Source organism: Euprymna scolopes, chromosome 13 (assembly GCF_053919585.1).
Source record: "Euprymna scolopes isolate OS-2025 chromosome 13, ASM5391958v1, whole genome shotgun sequence".
Lineage (NCBI taxonomy): Eukaryota > Metazoa > Mollusca > Cephalopoda > Sepiida > Sepiolidae > Euprymna > Euprymna scolopes.
In genome coordinates, this window is record NC_136494.1 from 51895767 (window position 1) to 51916196 (window position 20430).

The window sequence follows — 20430 nt, forward strand, 5'->3', positions numbered from 1 at the left end:
GGACAATAATTTTTACATATAGTGTTTTTAACAAACAAAGTTTCCTCATCAGCAAAGTATTGGGAAGGGTTTTTAGTATATGTAAAAGACACCATAAATAAACCTAGCATTAAAAGTAAGGCAGATGTATCTGGAAAAAATTAAAATAAAGGTATGGATTTACTTCATAAGAAAATTAATAAAGGTTAAAGATAGAAATAAAATAGAGTAAAATTATAAATCTAAATTTGGTTTAAGTACAATATTACAATAATATATTTCTAATAAAACTCATAGACACATACACATATGTATGATGATTGCAACGTCTTGTCAGACGAGTGCCACTCCCTCAGACATTTAAAATCCATGAGCCCAAATGCCTGAGGGAGTATCTATACAAATATGATGTTACAGAGTCTTAGCTTTGTACGACAGCTAAGTCTCTCTCTCGGTTCAAAATGTTGAGATCCAGCAACAAGCAAGAGCAAGATAGCCAGCAACAAATTAAACTGCAGACCAGCTTAATGCGGGTAATGGTCTTCCGCTTTATGGTTTTTTAAATCAGAGATTTGCTTCTCCTAGAAAGGTTGCCTTCACCACGGCTTACGGGAGCCCTCTCTACCCCAATACACATATACACACACACAAATATACATGGTGCTAGTTGGCCGTTGACCCAGAAAAAGAGTTCATTCGCCCTTTGGAAGGTCTTGTTTTTAATCCTTCAGGGAGACTAGCCGCTCTCCTCACCAAACAAGTCTGGTGGGGGAACCAGTTTAGTCGCCGGTGACCCGACCATGAGGCAGGTAGTACTGGGTTACATGGTACCAGTAGCACATGACATGACCTGACATGATATATATATATATATATATATATATATATATATATATATATATATATAAACAAATGATTTATAAAATATGTTAAAAGACATCTTGAAAAATATATATACATATATACATGCATACACATACATACACATATATATATATACATATATACACGCATACACATACATACACATATGCATACATATATACATAAATACACATACATATATATATATATATATAAATACATACACACACATATATATATATATATAAAAATACACACACACACACACACATATATATATATATATATATATATATATATATATATATATATATATATATATATACAAATATTTACCTTTTAATTTTTCGTCTTTTGAAATCAGGAACTAAGGTCAAAGCACTCATATGGATGTTTGTTATAGTTTTTCAGCTTATGAAATGATAAATTTTCAAAAGGAACGCTAATGGAATATTTTAAATCCGTTAGCATACGTTTGATTAAAAACGCTAAAATTTAAACTCGAAAGAAAGGGGAAGATAATCTTATTTGTATAATTAAATAATGCAAGGGAGATAATTAGTCATATTTCTTTAATCAAAGAATTCAAGGGAGATAATTAGTCTAACTTAATTTATTACGGTATAATAAAACAATATTGTAATCTATTTTTAAATTATTGAATTTAATATCTGATAATTTATTTATTTATTTATTGAAATTAAAATATATCATAGATTAATGTTAAGCATATATTTTAATAATCTATAATAATGGTCGATATATCAGATTAATTAATAATAACAATAATATTTTTGATGAAAAAAAAAATTTATTAATAATCATTTCACGATATCGTTTAATTTTACTAAGTAATTTTTAATGATTTAAGGTGGTTTATATTTATTAAATTTAAACCAACGTGTATGACTGCATGTGAAGATTAGTTCCTCTCTTGAATCTAATAGGGTGGTTGTATTTTTTATATCTTCATATTTCAAAAGTTTTAGGGTCTCTTTTGTACATAGTGCACAGAATTTATCTCCTGGTTTATATGGTTTGCAAGATCCAATTACTTGCCATTTCAACTTGAAAGAAATATTGTTATTCTTGAGTTGCCAAATATGCTTGGATAGAGTAGTTTGGTTTGACAGGGAGTTATTTTTTAAAAGAATATTTGTGCGTTGAAATTCTATGTTTTATTAGGCCAGATGTGGAACCAAAATATATTGCCTCTTGTTTATTGTGATTATTTTCCGGTAGATCTGGTGCTGGATTATTATATGGTGGGTTGGTTTGTAATTGATTGGTAGATTGGTTAAAGTTGGTGTCATTATTTAATCGGGTGGTTGAGTTATGGTTGCTAATAGATTCATATAGATTTGGGGTTTTTGATACTGTGCAGCTATAGATTACATTTTTAATTTTACATGAGCCTTGTAGGGGACATTTATTTTTTCTTCTACAGTTACAGTCTGCTATATTTTGTATAATTGTATTTTGTAGCTGATTAATTTTTTTACTATTAGAACTAATTATTTTTTGATGAAGGTTTGGCATAGTAGAGTAAGACACTTTGATTGTATTCTTATTGAATATTTTATTATATCTATTCTATGGGGGAGGGGGCTTTAAAGTTCCTATCTAATATTTTAAAAAATTCTCTGGCTAAGTTTGTCTCTAGATTTTTGGAATATGGAGGGTTGAACCATAGGGTCTCCTTATGTCTATTCTTACGTTTACGGGTTTTGGTTTGTTTTTATTTGTATTAGTATCTAATATTTGCGTTTGGTTTCATCTTTTTTTGTCTCTTGGTCATTTTTCTTAACTCGTATACGGGAAGACATTGCCATATTATATGTTATTACGCTTTTAATAGGTTTATTTTCAATGCAGTTTATGTTTCTATCATTTTTATTTATGAATTTAATTTGCAAATTGTATCCTGAGTTTTTAAGGGCTTCACTGTAATATTTTTCATTTTTGTTAAATATAGATTTGCTAGAAGACAGTCTAGAAATTCTTAAAGCGATATTGGGATCTATTGATTTTAATATTGATTTAGGGTGGTTTGATTCATTGTGAACATATAGTACAGATTGGTTAGGTTTATGATAGGGTTCAAAGGTAGAATTCTCAAGATTTAAGGTTATGTCTAAGAAATTAACAATTTATATATATATATATATATATATATATATATATATATATATATATATATATATAAAAGTGAAATTGTCTCTGTGTGTGTACATTTCCCTACCAAACTACTCTGCTACAGAATCGAAATTTGACATAAGGTGTATTGAGATTTGGGAAAATCTTTTTAATTGGTTTTTGGCCAGAAATTTTGAGGCTGCTGGCAGTTATCCTTAGATCATTAGAGAGCATGAGTTGTACAGTGGTGCAACACTAATCTCACTCGTTGAAGATTGTGCACCTTTCAGACATGATAGAAGTCTCCTATTATTCTTGAGATTTGTACACAACTGGCCAACTAGTAAACGGTCTGCAACAAATAAAAAAGAAAACCAGTTTTCATCAAATGGAAATGGAATCATGTTGTCTTTTCTAGGTTGACAATTTTATTATTCCACCCTGCATATATATTTATTACACTGTCTCTGTGATCGTTTAGTGTGTATACTGTAACAGTTTGTATAGTGCTCATCAAGTGAATGTTGTGTATGGGCGAGTGTATATACATGCAATAAACAGTTCGCCAAACGCGGACAATAATGTATAAAGACAGTTCTTTTTAGCATCTTTCTGTGGGTGGGGGTACATCAGGCCAAAAGGGAGAACATACTTTCTTCCGTTAGTTGGTCTTGACTAACAGCTTCAATGAAGATTTCTTCCATCAAGAAACAACAATTGACACTTGCGATAGATTTCATGCAACTTTATTTCCTGACGTCCCTCTCCCATCTTGCTATTGAACGCTTCCTTGGTTTCTACATCTTCCTAAAATGCATTCATTCTCCAACTCGACTACTTTCTGACTGATTAACGTGTATATACAAAAATTTATCCTTTTGTCTATTCACCTCTCTGACGTAAGAAGTCAACTTTATTATTATCCCAAATCTTGTTTATCTACATTCTAACCTGGTTTATGTTTTACAATATTAAATTCCCTTATGACTCAAACTAATTGTTTTATCTGAATGTTTCCTATTTAATAATATCTGCATTTCTATACAATAAAAATAATAATAACTGGCGGGATCTGTGGAAATTCCACAAAGGACTGATTCATATGCAATATATTGATGTTGGCATTCTGTAGATGTTCCGCGCTCTGATATTATTGTAGCTATTTTGTTAAAACTTTAAAAGTAATAATCTAAACTAAGATAGTTACTGCTGGTATGCAGGCGGTAGATATCACATCTACGAACATTAACTGAAATTAGCCGACTCCGCCGATTGCTTGATTCCATCTAATTCTGGGTTCTAGCTTTATCGTGAAAAAGTGTATGTGAATGGGTATTTATATATATCTATCTCCTCTTAATGTCTAATATATGTAGAAAAAAGTGTTCATCCTCCGTAGAGACGTGATGTCCCTCAACAAATAAGTTGTTCCGAAATCGTGTTGCGGGAGTTGGCTAATTTCAGTTAATGTTCGTAGATGTGATATCTACCGCCTGCATACCAGCAGTAACTATCTTAGTTGTATAAGACGCGTTACTTGTCACATAGTAGGATGTAGAACAAGATAAAACTATAAATTAAAATCGAGGCATAGGCAATAGATTGTGCTGTAGACCATATGGTTAGGTCGTCATATGTGCAACAACTTGGGTCAGAGCACGTCACTGATGAGATGCAGTACGTCAAAACCTACTTTGGGTCTGGTGTTGTCCGCTATCAATGCAATTGCCTAAATCCATTCTGGGTTCTAGCTTTATCATGAAAAAGTGTATGTGAACGGGTATTTATATATATATATATCTCCTCTTAATATCTAATATATATGCATGTGTGTGTGTGTGTGTGTGTATTTAGTTTCTTTAGCTCTAATTGAAACCGAAACCAAAACTTATGAAGAATTCTTGATAAAATTATTTATCAAAAAATAGATTACTAAGTTGCTATCAGCTAAAATCGAAACCGAAACGAAGACTTATAAAGAATTCGTGATAAAATTATTTATTAAAAACAGATTATTGGAGTGCCATTAGCTATAATCGAAACCGAAACCAAAATTATGAAGAATTCTTTGTACAATTATTTAATACAAGAAATGAAAGTACATAACAATTAAACGATCCGGATGTAAGCGTGACACAAAAAATAACACACACGCTATCGTATTAATACATAGATGATGATGATGATGATGATGATGATGATGATGATGGTGGTGGTGGTGGTGGTGGTGGTGGTGGTGGTGGTGGTGGTGGTGATGATGATGATGATGATGATGATGATGATGATGATGATGATGATGATGATGATGATGATGATAAAAGAAATGAAAGAGAAAATTGGAAAGGAATACCTCAGAAGAAAAAGAAAACTCTTCGAAACTGAACTATACAGTAGAAATCTAATTAAAGGAATAAACACATGGGCAATATCACTAGTAAGATACTCTGAACCGTTTATAGGTCGGACCAAAGAAGAATTAAGTTATCTTGATCAGAAAACCAGGAAACTCATGACTATGCACAATGCACTACAACTAAAGGATGATACTGACGGATTCTATGTGAAAAGGAAAAACAGAGGAAGAGGATTGGTTTGTTTAGAAGACTGTATAAATAACATACACGCAAAAAAAATTAACAAAAAAAATACATAATGCAAAATGCTAAAAGAATAATTACTGCGGCAAGAGACATTGAAGAAAGAAACACAACAGAAAAAGAAGAAAAAAGAAATAAGATGAGGAAAGAAAAATGGGAAGAGAAACAGCTACATGGATGATTCATAAGGATGACAAAAGATGAGACTAATGAAAACACTTGGACATGGCTACAAAAAGGAAACCTATACAGAGAAACTGATTCCCTATTTACAGTAGCACAAAATAATGCAATTAGAATCAACCACATCAAAACAAGGATCGATAAGACACAAGAAAACAGTAAATGCAGACTCTGTAGACAAAGAGACGAAACAATAAACCACATAATAAGCGAATGCAGCAAACTAGCCAAAAAAAAAGAATATAAAAATAGACAAGTGGGGAAGGCAGTACACTGTAAATTATGCAGACAACTGAATCTTGAACATCCAGACAAATGGTACAAGCACAAACCGGCAGCAGAACTTGAAAATGAAAATCACAAAATCCTATGCGACATGGATATACAAATGGATAAACCTATCTAAGCAAGGACACCGGATGTCATACTAATTAACAAAAAGGAAAAGATCTGTTAGATTGTAGATTTTGCTGTGCCAGCAGACCACAAGGTGAAGATCAAGTATATGGAGAAGTAGCGCTAATACACTGAACTGGCCAGAGCACTCAAAGGGATATGGAAGATGAAAAAAGTCAAGATAACACCACTAATAGTAGGAGCGCTAGGAACAATACCGAAAAACTTTGAAAAAAGAATTGGAGAGATTGGAATCAGAGGGATAGCTGATAAGATACAATGTATAATAGAAATGGAAACAGACGGAATATTAAGAAAAACTCTTGAATGTGGAGACTAGTACACATGAGCTACAGGCACAAACTGAACATGCAAAGAATGCTACAAATGTAAAACACAAAAGAGCATCACATGGAATCATGAAAATTGAAACTGTATAATTTGAAGTTAATCTCCTTGCGCCCCTATCTTCCCTTCCATTCTTTTTTTTTTGTGTGTGTCACCAAAAACTGACGCCACACCAAATAAGCAAAGAGGTTCAAAGAGGATGGAAAGACCAAGATTAGAAAGTACTAGCCAGACCTCCACTGAATGAGTGCAAAGAGGACTGGAACCTTGAGGAGGCTTTTTTTCCACTCAAATTCTAATGGTCGCCGCAAATGAGAAATCAATGGTAATCGGCTGTTACAATAATGCAAATTCATCTGAAATTGTTATTGAAAGAGGTGGAGAGTACTGGAAATCTGGGGAGACTTATTGTCACTCAGACTCTAGAGAATGCCACAAGTTGTTCTCAAAGAGAAATCTTTGATGATGGCCTGTGTGACTACTCCTAGTGAGATAATAATAATAATAATAATAATAATAATAATAATAATAATAATAATAATAATAATAATAATAATAATCTTGCTAAGGTGATTTGACGATAACATGAACATTTGAGATTAAAAACCAAAAAAATAAATTACTTTAAACAAAATAATTTATTTTCAGTTTAGATTAGCAAAATATAGCCATGTTTAATGGTTTAATCAAATTGACTACCTGTTGTGTACTAACGTTGTTTTTTTTCTTAACCCTCTTTAAATTAATATTAAGTTTGAGCTCCTGTGTGTGTATGTGTATGTGTTGCAATAATATATGTTCACATGCATGCAGCTAATTTCCATATTGGATCTTGGAGTTTTCTTGTTGATGATGAAGGCCATGGCTCTGCAGGCTTTGGTCTGCATCTCAAGAGAGAAGTTTTGTGATCACTAATAAGTTAGACAGCTGTGTCTTTTTGTGGCTAAAAGGGAAGAATAGTGATGAGCACTCCCTTTTATAAACTCTAGGGTCTATCTCTTCTTGCATGAGAGATTATATTTCAAAAATGCTAATGCTGATGGTAATAGCGTTTGTTGTTGCTTTTACTTGTTGCCATTTGTAATACTTAATTCAATTCAATTTATTTGACAGGAAATAAAACAATTGTGCTTCAATGCCATGTAAGGAATGAGTGGTAGAATTTACAGTGACGAGGACACAGTAGTCCAGCACCAAATTTACCTTAAATCGTGTTCCATTGTTGGGGCATTTATTACTTCACTTAGAAGTCTATTCCAAGGTCTCTAATGCTACAAATACCCTTCTCGTTGACTGATTTTTGGTAGAAAATCGAAAAAGAAAATATCAAAATTAAAAAAAGATTCTTTGTTTGTGAATATATACGTCAGTGACAATTGCTTTGTAAATCTAAATTGTAAAGCAGAGAAGATTCGTTTTTAAATATATCCGTCACTAACGGTTGTTTGGTAAATCTAAATTGTTAAGATAAGGCAAGTTGATTGTATTCAATTTTCTTTTCTTTTTTTTCTTTTTTCATAGAATTGCTGCAGAACATTTCTTAAAATTTGCATTGTTCGAGTGGAATCCGAGACGGTTAAGTTGATACACCTCGTTATCAGTTGTCTATAAAGAATTGTTTTGTTGAAAATGTTGCTTCGAATCAAATATAGAGGAGGGGTTAGTGATAGAATTATAAAAGGAGACAAAAACCTTTTATAAATCAAAATGAAAAAACAAAACAACATCCAAATGAAGAAAAAGTGCTAATTATACTTACGGGGTGATAATTCTTTAATAAAATCGATCTTTCCTTCTGTGTCATCATCTATTTTTCCAGACAAGTTGAACAAAGGTTGAGTCTGACTCCATATTGGTTTACTTCTCTTCACTGGTAATGTGGGAAGAAAATGAGTCACATCTGATTTTTTCTTTGGCCTCTGATTTCGGAACTGCAAATAACAATTTACAAAAACGAATGTATGAATTAAATTCTATAACTATGAAAACTTTCAGAAAAATACGTTCTAAGGGGTTTCTTTTCTTTTTGTTATTTTTATAGTTAGCAGGAGACTGAGGTGAGTTGAGAAGCAAGATGTCTGTTCACATCACGTTAAACTTCTGCAGGTTAGTACAGTTAAAGAAGCAGTAAACAAGGAGGGAATTCCAAAGTCCAACATTCTGGAGGAAGAAACTTTTTAAGTAGAAGATTTTCCAGCATCTGTAGTTGGATTTTGTTGATTGTCGGGTTAGTCGGAAGTCAAGGTCAAGGGGTTAGGGTTAGGGTTAGTCGGAAGTATGTCAAGGTCAAGGGGTTAGGGTTAGGGTTAGTCGGAAGTATGTCAAGGTCAAGGGGTTAGGGTTAGGGTTAGTCGGAAGTATGTCAAGGTCAAGGGGTTAGGGTTAGGGTTAGTCGGAGGTATGTCAAGGTCAAGGGGTTAGGGATAGGGTTAGTCGGAAGTACGTCAAGGTCAAGGGGTTAGGGTTAGGGTAAGTCGGAAGTATGTCAAGGTCAAGGGGTTAGGGTTAGGGTTAGTCAGAAGCATGTCAAGGTCAAGGGGTTAGGGTTAGTCGGAAGTATGTCAATGTCAAGGGGGCACAAGTGCTGTGAATTCAATACATTTCATTAAAGTACATGCAAAACAGACACAGGAATGCAACATTGCAGCGATGGAACAGAGATGGGAGCTTGGTCAATAGTAGAACAATGACAAAAAAAATAGTGATAAATACAAGAGAACAGTGTAAAAGAAATGAACAGTATTCATTGCAATATAAAGTATTATAATAGTAGGGATTAAATGATATGTGTTTCAGATGCTGGCATTGCAGAATAAGCTACTGAATTCTCCCGAATTGAATGTTTTCTAACGTCTTTGAGAATGAAGATCTGTTTGGTAGGCCTGGTTAACGTGAGGGGGGGGGTGCTTACATTTATGTATATTTTTATCTTTTTCTGGATTCATACCAGCTAGCTACAAAAATACCGGTTTTATTGCCTAAAACAACTAAGTAGTTTATGTTTTATTTAAGACTAACAGGATCACCCGGCATTGCCCAGGGCAAAAATGTAACATTACTTCTCTCTCTCTCTCTCTCTCTCTCTCTCTCTCTCTCTCTCTCTCTCTCTCTCTCTCTCTCTCTCTTTTTTCCCTCCATCTTCTCACGCTTTATTCTTTGTCTAACTCATTTCTCTCTCTGAAGATACATACACACAACTCGAGTGGACATAAGGCAAATAATTTTGACTGCCAAATGATAAATCTTTTTCTTTTAATTTTAGTTATTATATATCTGGGGTTACACTGATTAGAAAAATACCAACTTTGTTGTGCATTTTAAGTTTTAGATGGACATACATATAATATATATAATAACTTTTCAAGTATATATAATTGATATAATCCAGTTTTAGCTGGACATACATATAATATACATAATAACTTTTCAAATATATATAATTTATATGATAACTTTTCAAATTTTCAAAAGAATGGGCTTGAGTGTATTTCAAATAGTACCATAATATCTGGTCAATAAGCTGGCATGCTGACAAGCATAAGAGAATCAGCAGTTGGGCTGATGGTCAACGGGCATATGGCATACGATTATAAAAAGTAAAACTATATGATGTTAAAGCAACAAATGAAAATGTACGAGGCATAAAGTGTAATTTTCTTACATATTTCTCATCTGGATATATTTCATATTAAAAATGAATTGAATACATCCTTCTTAATTAAAAGTGAATGCTGGAAGCGATCATAACCTCATTTTGATTTTCAACCTCTACAAAATAGTAATCATCTAACTAAAACGCTCCCTGGGATCAGAGTCGATTATCGCATTTGAAGATGCATTTGTCGTCTACAAAAATTCATATTTTTAGCTTATAATACAGAAATTTGAATTCATAGTTTTTTTCTGTAACACAATCGTTTGAATTAATAGTTTTATTCTGTAATCCATATGTTTAAATTTATAGGTTTATTTTGTCAAACAAACCTTAGAATTTTTGCTGATATTATATAGTACCAGCATTTTAATTCATAGTTTGAGTATGTTGTACTGTCAGTTTAATTCATATTATTTTTTTTTACATGTTCAGCAAGTTGTATAATTGCTTTCTGCAAGTGAAAAATATTTAACTAAGAGAAAAGGAACAAAAAAAAAGGAACAAAAAAAAAGGAACCCAAAATATTGGAAATATATGTGGCTTGGAGTTTGACCACTCCGAATTCGATTTCTTCATTTGAGAAAGTAATGTTTCTTTAAATACAAGATTTCTTACTGTGCTTATAACCCACGTGAGGTTTTCCAAAATTAATGTTCATACCAGTCAGATTTTTATGTCTATAGATTGACAGCTGATTATCTCAAGTAAGATGAAGAAGAGTTATGAATTGTATGAAGAATGAATTGTTGCATAGATACCCATCTTCTAGGATGCAAGACAGGAATACATGGCACCTTGATGCTTAAACACCTACTGTTCAAAAAGAATGGAAAAATGGAAACGTTTAGTGGAAGTGCCTCTCACTTGAATGCAAGCAAACCGAACATCTAATACAGATATTGTAAAGAATCTTAAAGTTTCGAGATTAGTGTTTGGAACACTATCAAACACTTTAATAAAAAAAGAAGACTTCTTGGAAGACCTCAAACGCAATGTCCGCCGAGTTGAGGGAGGTGGCCGATTAAATGTAGACAGTGGTCCTTGTTCCCAGAGCTGTTGATCGCATTGTTGATTAATGGCAATGATGGTGGTGACGGCAGCAGCTTTACTGTTTGGCTGTTGAGAAGATGGCAACAGTGGTGGTGGCTGTGCTGCTGATTGTTAAATGATGGTGTTGGCAGCGACGAAGCTGCTGCTTAACTGTTGAAAAGATGTTAACAATAACGGTGGCACTGCTGCAGTGCTGCTGATTGTTGTGAAGATATTGATGATAACGACCATGCTTGTCGAGGCCTGGACACACACTACTGCTACTGTCGGTACCAGGTTGAATTTCTACTTTGCACAGACGTAGTTTAAAACATGAGAGCCTTCAGCAGTTGGTAGTTGTTTTTTTATCTCAGGTTGTGTCAGTTTTTTGTGTCTTTTCTCACGGTAAAGAATTATCTGTTTAGGAGATATGTTCACTTATCCGTTTCAGATTAATACTGATGAATTTGTGGATATGTTCAAGTGAAAATTATACTCCCACAGTGTCCCTTTATTTAATTATTTATGCCAATATACGTCCTGGGAGACCCTTCAACTATGATGTTCAGACTTCAGACTTTTTGGTATTTTCTTGCTAAAATGAATTGTGAATTATATTGACAGTCTTTAGGGAGTTGAGTTAGTGCTTTTCGGGCACTCCCTAATAAAATGAATAATTCAACACAAGCCATTGAAGCGACAGAGAAAAAGGTAGCAGAACAAATAGCAAAACAAAAAAAAATTAAATAAAAATGTCAATTTATTTAAGTTATTTTTTTGTTTTTACAAAAAAAAAAATGTTCTTAGTTATGTGTAAAAATTTGGGGAATATTTGCGTTTTTTTTTTGTTGCTTTTTTTTTTTAAATAAAACGTTCTTTTTGTAGAAAGGAGAGAAAGAAAAGTTTCTTTTTTAACAGAAATATACAGTTTTACATAGTTTCTTTGGCCAATGTACCCAACGGCCACTACGTCTAGTGGTCACATAACTGTTCTCACGTGGAGCATTTACCTCAGGTGTATGTGTGTACATTGGAGGAATGTGTGGCTCATGTATTAATGTGTCCAGAAAGGCTCTTTTTACCCTATCTATGGAAACTGTCTCTTTTTTACAACTAATGTCAAGGATAAAAGTTTTATCAGTGCGTGAAAGCACATGATAAGGTGTAGGGTGGAGTTAGGGGAGCTTTTACTGTGTCTTTTCTAAGGAACATGCGAGTCCCTGTTGATATGTCCTTCGGGACCAAAGATTTTATGGTCTGTTCCCTAGGGTGCATCGGTGGTAGCTTACTGAGATAGGCTCGTAGTGTGTTGACATACAGAACTGAGTCAGTTGTTGTATCCTCTATCAGGGTCAGCATCTGACCTGGCAATGATAGAGGTGCTCCATAGACTAGTACGGCTGCAGAATATCCCAAGTCCTCTTTGATTTAGGCACGACAGCCAAGAAGGACAACCGGTAAGTACTCGCTCCATCGCTGTTGGTCAGAGTAAGCACGTAATGCTGCTTTCAATTGGCAATGGAAGCGTTCTATCATCCCGTTAGAAGCTGGGTGATAGCTCGTTGTGTAACAGAAATGTGTAAGGAAAAATTCAAGATGGCGTCCGACTCTCTCTTTAACACGGTAAGTTCAGGAAAAGATGTTGCAGCAATTCAATAATCTTTTTACACCGGTTCTGCATGGATTCCAACAACGGTAAAATATCCTCACACGGCACAAGAAGCAACAGCCACACGATTCCCCAGCCAACTCAATCGTCACTCCCCCCACCGTCTTTCCCCTCACTCGCTTTTATCGTCGTTCTAGGCCGGCTAAATTTGCATATTCCGAGAATTTGTGTGACTTTGCGAGACATCATACTTTACAAAAGACGGCGGCCGCCATCTTGGTCTTTCTTTTCTATTTTTGGTCGGTAACGTTGAGATGGTCTCGAGGTAAGTTTTTTTCCCCTCATCCGTCTCTCCCACGTACCCACACAACACGCAAACACGCAGGCGCTTATCTCCTGGATGCACGTTACACGTTGTCTGAATGCGTGTGATCCCTAGGACCCTGGACAGTTCCCGGAATAGGTGGGATTCGAATTGTACACCACGATGATGGTAATGGTGGTGGGAACTCCGTAACGCGATATCCAGCCTGATATAAGGGCTCGCGCTACAGATTCAGCCGAAATGTCATTTAGGGGAATAGCTTCAGGCCACCGTGTGAAACGGTCTATGCAGGTTAGGAGATAAATAAATCCCTGACTGACCGGCCATGGTCCAACCAAGTCTATGTGAACATGGCTAAACTGAGCATCTGGGGTGCTGAATGTTCCAAGGGGTGCACGGATATGCTCGTGTACCTTTGACTTTTGGCAGGATACACAGGAACGTGTCCAGGCAGTGATATCACGCCTCATATTTGGCCAGAAAAATCTAGTTGTAATCAGCTTCACTGTGGCTTTGCATCCGGGGTGTGCCAGGTTGTGTAAAGTGTCAAAAACAACTCTACGATGAGTCTTTGGAACAAATGGTCGAGGTGAATCTGTTGAGGTGTCACAGATGATCTGCGTGTCCGAGGTAGGTATGGGCAGGTATGTGAATTTGCAAGTCGCAAATTGAGGTGACGATGGATCCAACGTGTCCAGACTAGGCTGGTCTAAGGCCATCTGCTGTAAATCGATATCCGATGGTGAGGACAGAGAATTAATGGGAAGGCGAGACAAGGCGTCTGCCGCTGCGTTCTGCTCACCCGAGATATGTCGAATATCGCTGGTAAATTGCGAAACAAAATCCAAGTGGCATGTTTCGTGGGGAGAATATTTGTCCGGCTTAGAACGAAGTGCGTATGTAAGCAGATGGTGATCAGTGTAGATCACAAATTAACGACCCTTGAGTGAATGTTGGAAGTGTAGTTCACTGCGAGGTACGTGTTCATGGCCAAACGTGCTGTAACGTTGTTCTGCCAGTTTTAGTTGTCGTGAAAAGTATGCGAGAGGTTGTAACTGTTGTTAGTGCTGCTGTAGCAACACTGGACCTACAGCTGTGCCTGATGCGTCAACGACCAGTGAAAACTGGGTATCGAGTATAGGATGAGCAAGTAGAGATGTAGTCGCTAGTTTTGTTTTCACTTCATTGAAAGCTTTGAGGTGAACCTCATTAAGTGAGATTTGCTCATTTTTCTTCTTCCTGTTACGTAACAGGTTGGAAAGAGAAGCTAGAAGATCTGCACAGTGTGTGATAAAGCGTCTGTAGTAGTTCAACCGAGGAAGTGCCTTAGTTGGCGAAGTGAAATGGGTAGTTAAAGGTCTTGTAGAGCCTTCACCTATTCCGGTAATGGAGATATACCATCTGGGCTGATAATGTGGCCTAGGAAAACTAGTGACAAAGCACCAAAAATGCATTTACCAGGGTTAATCATCACCTAGTATTGCTGAAACCGTTTTAACAGAAGGCGGAGGTGAGCGACGTGTTCCTCAGCCACAAGAATGTCGTCTATATAGTTATAGACAAAGTCCAAATCACGCACTACTTCGTCCATGAAGCGCTGAAAAGTATTAGTGGCATTACATAAACCAAAAGGCATAGTTAAAAATTCAAATGCTCCGAATGGAGTTGTTACTGTCGTCTTTGGTATATCGGCCGGATTTACTGGGATTTGATGGTAAGCCTTGACCAAATCTAGTTTGGAAAATGTCTTACAACCATGCAATGAGGAAGCAAAATCCTATATATGTGGGATTCGGTAACGATCAGGTACCGTCATGGTATTGAGTCGTTGGTAGTCCCTAGTCGGATGCCAATCTCCATCACGTTTTGGGACCATATGCAAAAGGGAAGCCCATGGACTGGACGAGGGGTGTATTATTCCCAACTGTAGCATATGATTGAATTCAGCCTTCGCTGCTTTAAGTTTATCAGCAGGGAGACGACAAGGGCATGAGAACACAGGAGCACCTGTGGTCTTGATGTGGTGTTTTGCGGTGTGCATGGGTTTGCTCACCACAAAATTTAGGTTTGTTAAATCCGGGTATGAGTATAGCAACTCGTGGTAAGGATCATTTGAAGTGGCAATAAAAAATACCGGGCTGATAGATGAGACATTTGGCATTATGCCAGGGATGGAAAGTTCCGTACTAGCGTCTATCAGTCGGCGTCTGCGTATGTCTACCATTAAATTAAAATGATGCAGGAAGTCTGCACCTAGGATGGGGTAAGGTAAATCCGCTACAGTAAAAACCCATGTAAAGTCTCTCCGTAATTCCAAGTTCAGAGAACATGAAATTTGACCGTATGTGGGAATGGGAAAATGATTTACTGCTTGCAGTGTGATAATCGACACTGGTGGCTTCTCTTTAATGAGTTTCAGTGGCCAGATACTGCAAGCTGCACCCGTATCAACCAAACAACGTGCTTGGGATCGACAGTCCATAACAAAATAGGCACGGTTGTTAGAATTTTGTGGAAAGCTTGCCATGCTCATCTTCCCACTATCTAGTTTCCCTGGTTTGGAAAAGAACAGGGCATTTTGCATTTTCGTGCCTCAGCGCCATAATAACTATGGTAAAAACATAGTCCTGGCATGTTTGAACGGCGACGGTGGTGTGGGGCAGGTGAGCGGCTTTTACAGTGGCGTCGGGGCGAATGTGACCTGCCCATGTTAAGCTTATTCACCTCTCTGGTGAGGCGTTCGATGGCTGTAAGTATAGCAACCGATGTTGCTTCTTGTGTTAAATTTCTATCCGCCGCAGGGCCTGCACGTACTTCAGCCTGTTGCTGAGGGATCGCCATGGTGGTAGGCCCTCTCACAAAATCCATTACTTTATCCGCCAACGCTGTTACTACGTCGATGGAATGCTTCTTTATCATAGGCGCTAGTATTGCCTTTACTTGCGCCGGCAGCCTTGAAAAGAAAAGCTGCTTAATTAGGGTACTGTCAGGGGGGACATCTTCTGCAAGCTCCCTCATTCTGTAGAGCAACTCTGTTGGCCTGTCGTCCCTAAATGCTCGTCATGGACTAACGTTTCAAAACGTTTTTCTGCTAAGACTGACGTCCGGAGCAGTACCTTCCACTTTATGCTGTCATATATAGCGTTAAGAGGGGTGTCAGTTATTAAGTCCTTGACAACAGGAGTCAAAGATGCGGGGGAAGCACTAAATAAAATATGTAATTGTGTTTGGTCCAAAACATTGTTCGCAGCAAAATATGATTCGAGTTGGGCAAACCAAACTTGAACGTCACCGGCAAAAGCAGGCAATGGTGTCATTTTAAGAGGAAAATAGACCAAAAAAAAAAAAAAAAACTATCCAGATGCAAGAAGGACATTATCGAAGGACCACGTTAGGAAAAGAGAACATATTTAGAAAAAATATTTAGACAGAGGCAAAAATAAGAAAAATATTTAGCAGGCTAAAAAGAGAGAAAAAAAATTTTACAAGAAAATAAACTAAAAAAATGATTCAAAAGAGCAGTAGTAAAAAACATGGACAATATGTGTGTGTGGGTGTTTTTTGGTGTGCCTGTGTGTGTAACCTATAACCTGGAGTTAAATGAATTCTTTAAACGGGTACTTATGTTTTGGCCGATACGTGAAAGCAATTTTTTTTTTTTTTTTAATAAAAGTTTTCTCTTTTTGCGGAATTAACTGTCCCTTGAATTACTTATCTCCTGTTCGCTTGTGTGTGCGTTCTGGCGTCGTTTTCCCCAAGAAGAGGGTAAAAAAAACTTTTAGTCACTTTTTATTTTTTTGGTTTTCAAGTCATTTATGACGAACTGCTATCCGCGTCTCTCGCGTTCTTTTTCCTAGGATATCCACCACGCGCGTCAAAAGAGTCTAATTCTTTTTTCGTTTTTTTATTCTTTTTTATACGATGACGAAAAAAAATGTTTCCGCAACGAAATTTTTTTTTTTTATATATATATATATATCCTTCTCAGAGGTGTAAAGTTTGTTCATATAGTATTACTTTTCTTGAGAAATGTATTTCACAGGAATTTCTGTTCACCACCTTTTCCTTGCTTAAACGGGGAAGAAGTCAGGCTCGCCATTCAGTAAACTTGTGTACACGTCGGGTCACCATTTTAGGGAGTTGAGTTAGTGCTTTTCGGGCACTCCCTAATAAAATAAATAATTCAACACAAGCCACTGAATAAACGAGCAAACAACTTTGTAAAACTTAACAAGGAAAAGGTTTATTGAAGCGAGTCAGGGTAAGATGGCAAAAAGATATAACTCGGATAAAACTTGTCTGCCTTTGCCTGGTAGTTATTCCCAAGTGGGAATCGTCGATACCGGTGTAGGCAGAGAGGGAGAGTGAGGAAACAGGTCTGCTCTCTTGGGCGTCTGGCTAGAAAAAAAGGAGTTTTTCTCGTCCGGAATGGAAGCGGTTAGAGTTACTTAGGGGGTAAGGAAGGTCCCTGCGCTATGCTTCTGATTGGTCAGTATGTGCCATATCGCACAGTCAGGGGCACAAGAAAAAGAGTTCTATTTGTTTCTGCTACAAGTCTCATATGTATGTCCAATTAGTTTATGTCGGTGAAAATGAATCGTTTCCAGTGCCATCATTGCTGTCACTATCGCTGTTCCTGTTAATCCTGTATTTTGCAAATACTGCTCTGAAGAGATATGCTTTCGGTATGCACATCTGCATAGACATGTTTTGAACGTGTGTTTTTTTTTTTTTGTTTTTTTGTTTTTTTACATAGGCATCACCACATTATCAAGGCCAAGAGGCCACTCAAGGATAAGGGTTAAAGAGTGTACGGTAGAAATTGGACAATATAGTAATCATTAGTAATGAAAATTTGGTAAATTTGATAACTTATTTACGTTAGACTTGAACACAACCATATTGTAGTCAGCCGGAAAGCAGGAAAACGGAAGACAATTCTACAGGCGTGCAGTTCTAAGAAAGAAGCTTTGTTCATGGAATCTACGTTTAGGTTTAGGCACAGATAAAGAGTGGGGGGAATTATTGATAGTGTTTACAGCTAGACGAGTGTTTCTTGTGAAAGTTTGGCGAGGGGGGACCATAAATTGAAGCTCAGTCGAACACTTTCCATGAAAATAACGATACAGCAGAGACAAACTCGCAACATCTCTTCTGTGAGATAGAGGTTGCAAGGAAGAGAAAAGGACATCTCCTACGAGGCTACGAAGTCTATTTTGAACTCTATCAAGGCAGGCCAAGTCCTTTCTAGCAGCTCCTGCCCAGATGTGGCAACAGTATTCCATCCTTGGACGTACCTGGCTCTTATATAGATAGAGAATTGCATCAGCAGTGAGATATCTACCGGATCGATAGAAAGATCCCACCATTTTTCCAGCGGCCTTGGCAACAGATTTGATGTACGTGTTCCATTTAAGATCAGGAGTAATGGTCAAGCCCAGAAGCTTGTCAAAACTTGAGGCCTCCTGAAGACGAGAGCCATTCATTTCAATTGATGCCAGATGTGGATAAGAATGTTGATGATGTAAAGAGAGAAGCTTGGTTTTAGATGCATTAAAAGTAACCAGCCACTCCTTACCCCATTGTACTACGTGCTCAAGATCAGAGGAGAGAGAATTGGAGAGAACTTGGTCGTTTACTGTCTTAGATGTGCTACCATAAATGGTAGTGTCGTCAGCATAAATGTGTATGCATTTTAGAAAAAATACAAGATTTAATAAGAATTTTTCACCATCCTTCTTTAGAAAGAAAAACAAAATTAATATTTTCGTTTCTAAAATTTCTTGCTTCCTGAGTTCGTAAAGAATAAACAAGTTAATTTTCATCATTTCATCTTGAGATTCAAAATATGTTGAATGAGTTAAATTTTGTCTTGCAATTCACATGATGTTGATGTGCAGGAGAGTCATTCACTTATGATTGGTTGCAAGATCTGATGTTAGGAATAATATACTACTGCTGATGAAGAAAGATGAAAAGATGACTAACAAATATTTAAGTTGTATATAAAATAGCAGGTTTTATTTGACTAATTCAAGTGACCTTATTCAGTTACTGGCATCACAGGAACATTAACATGGAGTGCTTAGTCGAGTTGCTTCTCCAACATTGATGGCTGAAGTGTGATATTTCACTAAAGTAAAAAAAAATCTTAATAGGGACAGCCACTTCTCCAATAATGCTGGTTGAATGTGGACTTTGCACAGAGAGAGTATAACAGCTTGTCAAATTGAAATACAAAATTGTCCTGAAAAGATGGAAGATAAGATTATTGTTTGCAGAGTTTGTACTGAAAAGAACAAGTAGATCACAAGAAACGCAGTTAGTGGGTTTGCTTCAAAATTAGAATGACGGACAGAATGTATTAGTAGAGTTGAATGATGTCTAGGCTGGTCGAGTCAATGGCAGGGCAATTAAGTTAGTTGACATTAGCAGGATCAGAAATGAACAGTGTAACTAAAACATCAGTAAGAGTTGCTGACCAAGTCAATTATTGGAATTATTGGAAAATTTGGCTCAGTGAAGTTTACTCAAATTGTAACAAGCGTTCTGTCACTAGACAACAAATAAATCAGTTATATAAAATGGTTCCAGAGCATCAGATACAAACCAATATCAAAAGTGTGAGGACAAAGAACTTAGACAAGATCACTTTGAATTATTTATTTGCAAATAAAAAATCAATTTCACCTACAAATTAGACACAAGGCCATCGAAAGTGTGAGAGAAAACAATTTGTCCTGTCTTTCCTGTTCTTAACGAGATGTATCCTAACTCCTTTCTCCAAGCACTGTTCTTTTCATTCTTTCACCATTTGTTTGTCATTTGCATTTCAGCAGTTATCACAATTACTCTATGGAATACCATACTTAAAATATTCTCAATGGTTTTAAGTAAATTTGATTTACAATCTCTCTCTCTCTCTCTCTCTCTATATATATATATATATATGTATATATATATATATATATATATATATATATATATATATATATATATATATATGAGCAAACAGTTAATAAAATATGTTAAAAACGCTTTGAAATGAGTTAAAAACATATTTAATCTGAAAAGGAAACTAAATAAATGGATAGTCCTTAATCCGCGGAGTTTCAAAGAAATACTTTCCTTCTCATCAGAGGGTAGGAATTAGCAAAATGCGGGATCAGATTTTGCATGCAGAAGTATTTGATGAAACAAAAAGTAAGTCAAAGATCTTACTTGAAAACAAAAAAAGTGAAGCAGAGGGAATATGGTAAAGAAAAAGGTGATTACACATGAATGGATAGTCTGTTGGAAGATAAAAAAT

The 20430-nt window shown here is 36.1% G+C and overlaps 1 protein-coding gene across 1 annotated transcript in view; it reads right to left on the reverse strand.

Moving 5' to 3' along the window:
• Positions 1-20430, reverse strand: part of LOC145292020 (dynein axonemal heavy chain 7-like) — a 475961-nt gene that overhangs the window by 417106 nt on the left and 38425 nt on the right. Inside the window, exon 2 of the mRNA XM_080138024.1 lies at positions 8263-8434. Within this exon, the coding sequence (XP_079994150.1) occupies positions 8263-8434 (172 nt within the window). The remainder of the gene's footprint in view (positions 1-8262; positions 8435-20430) is intronic.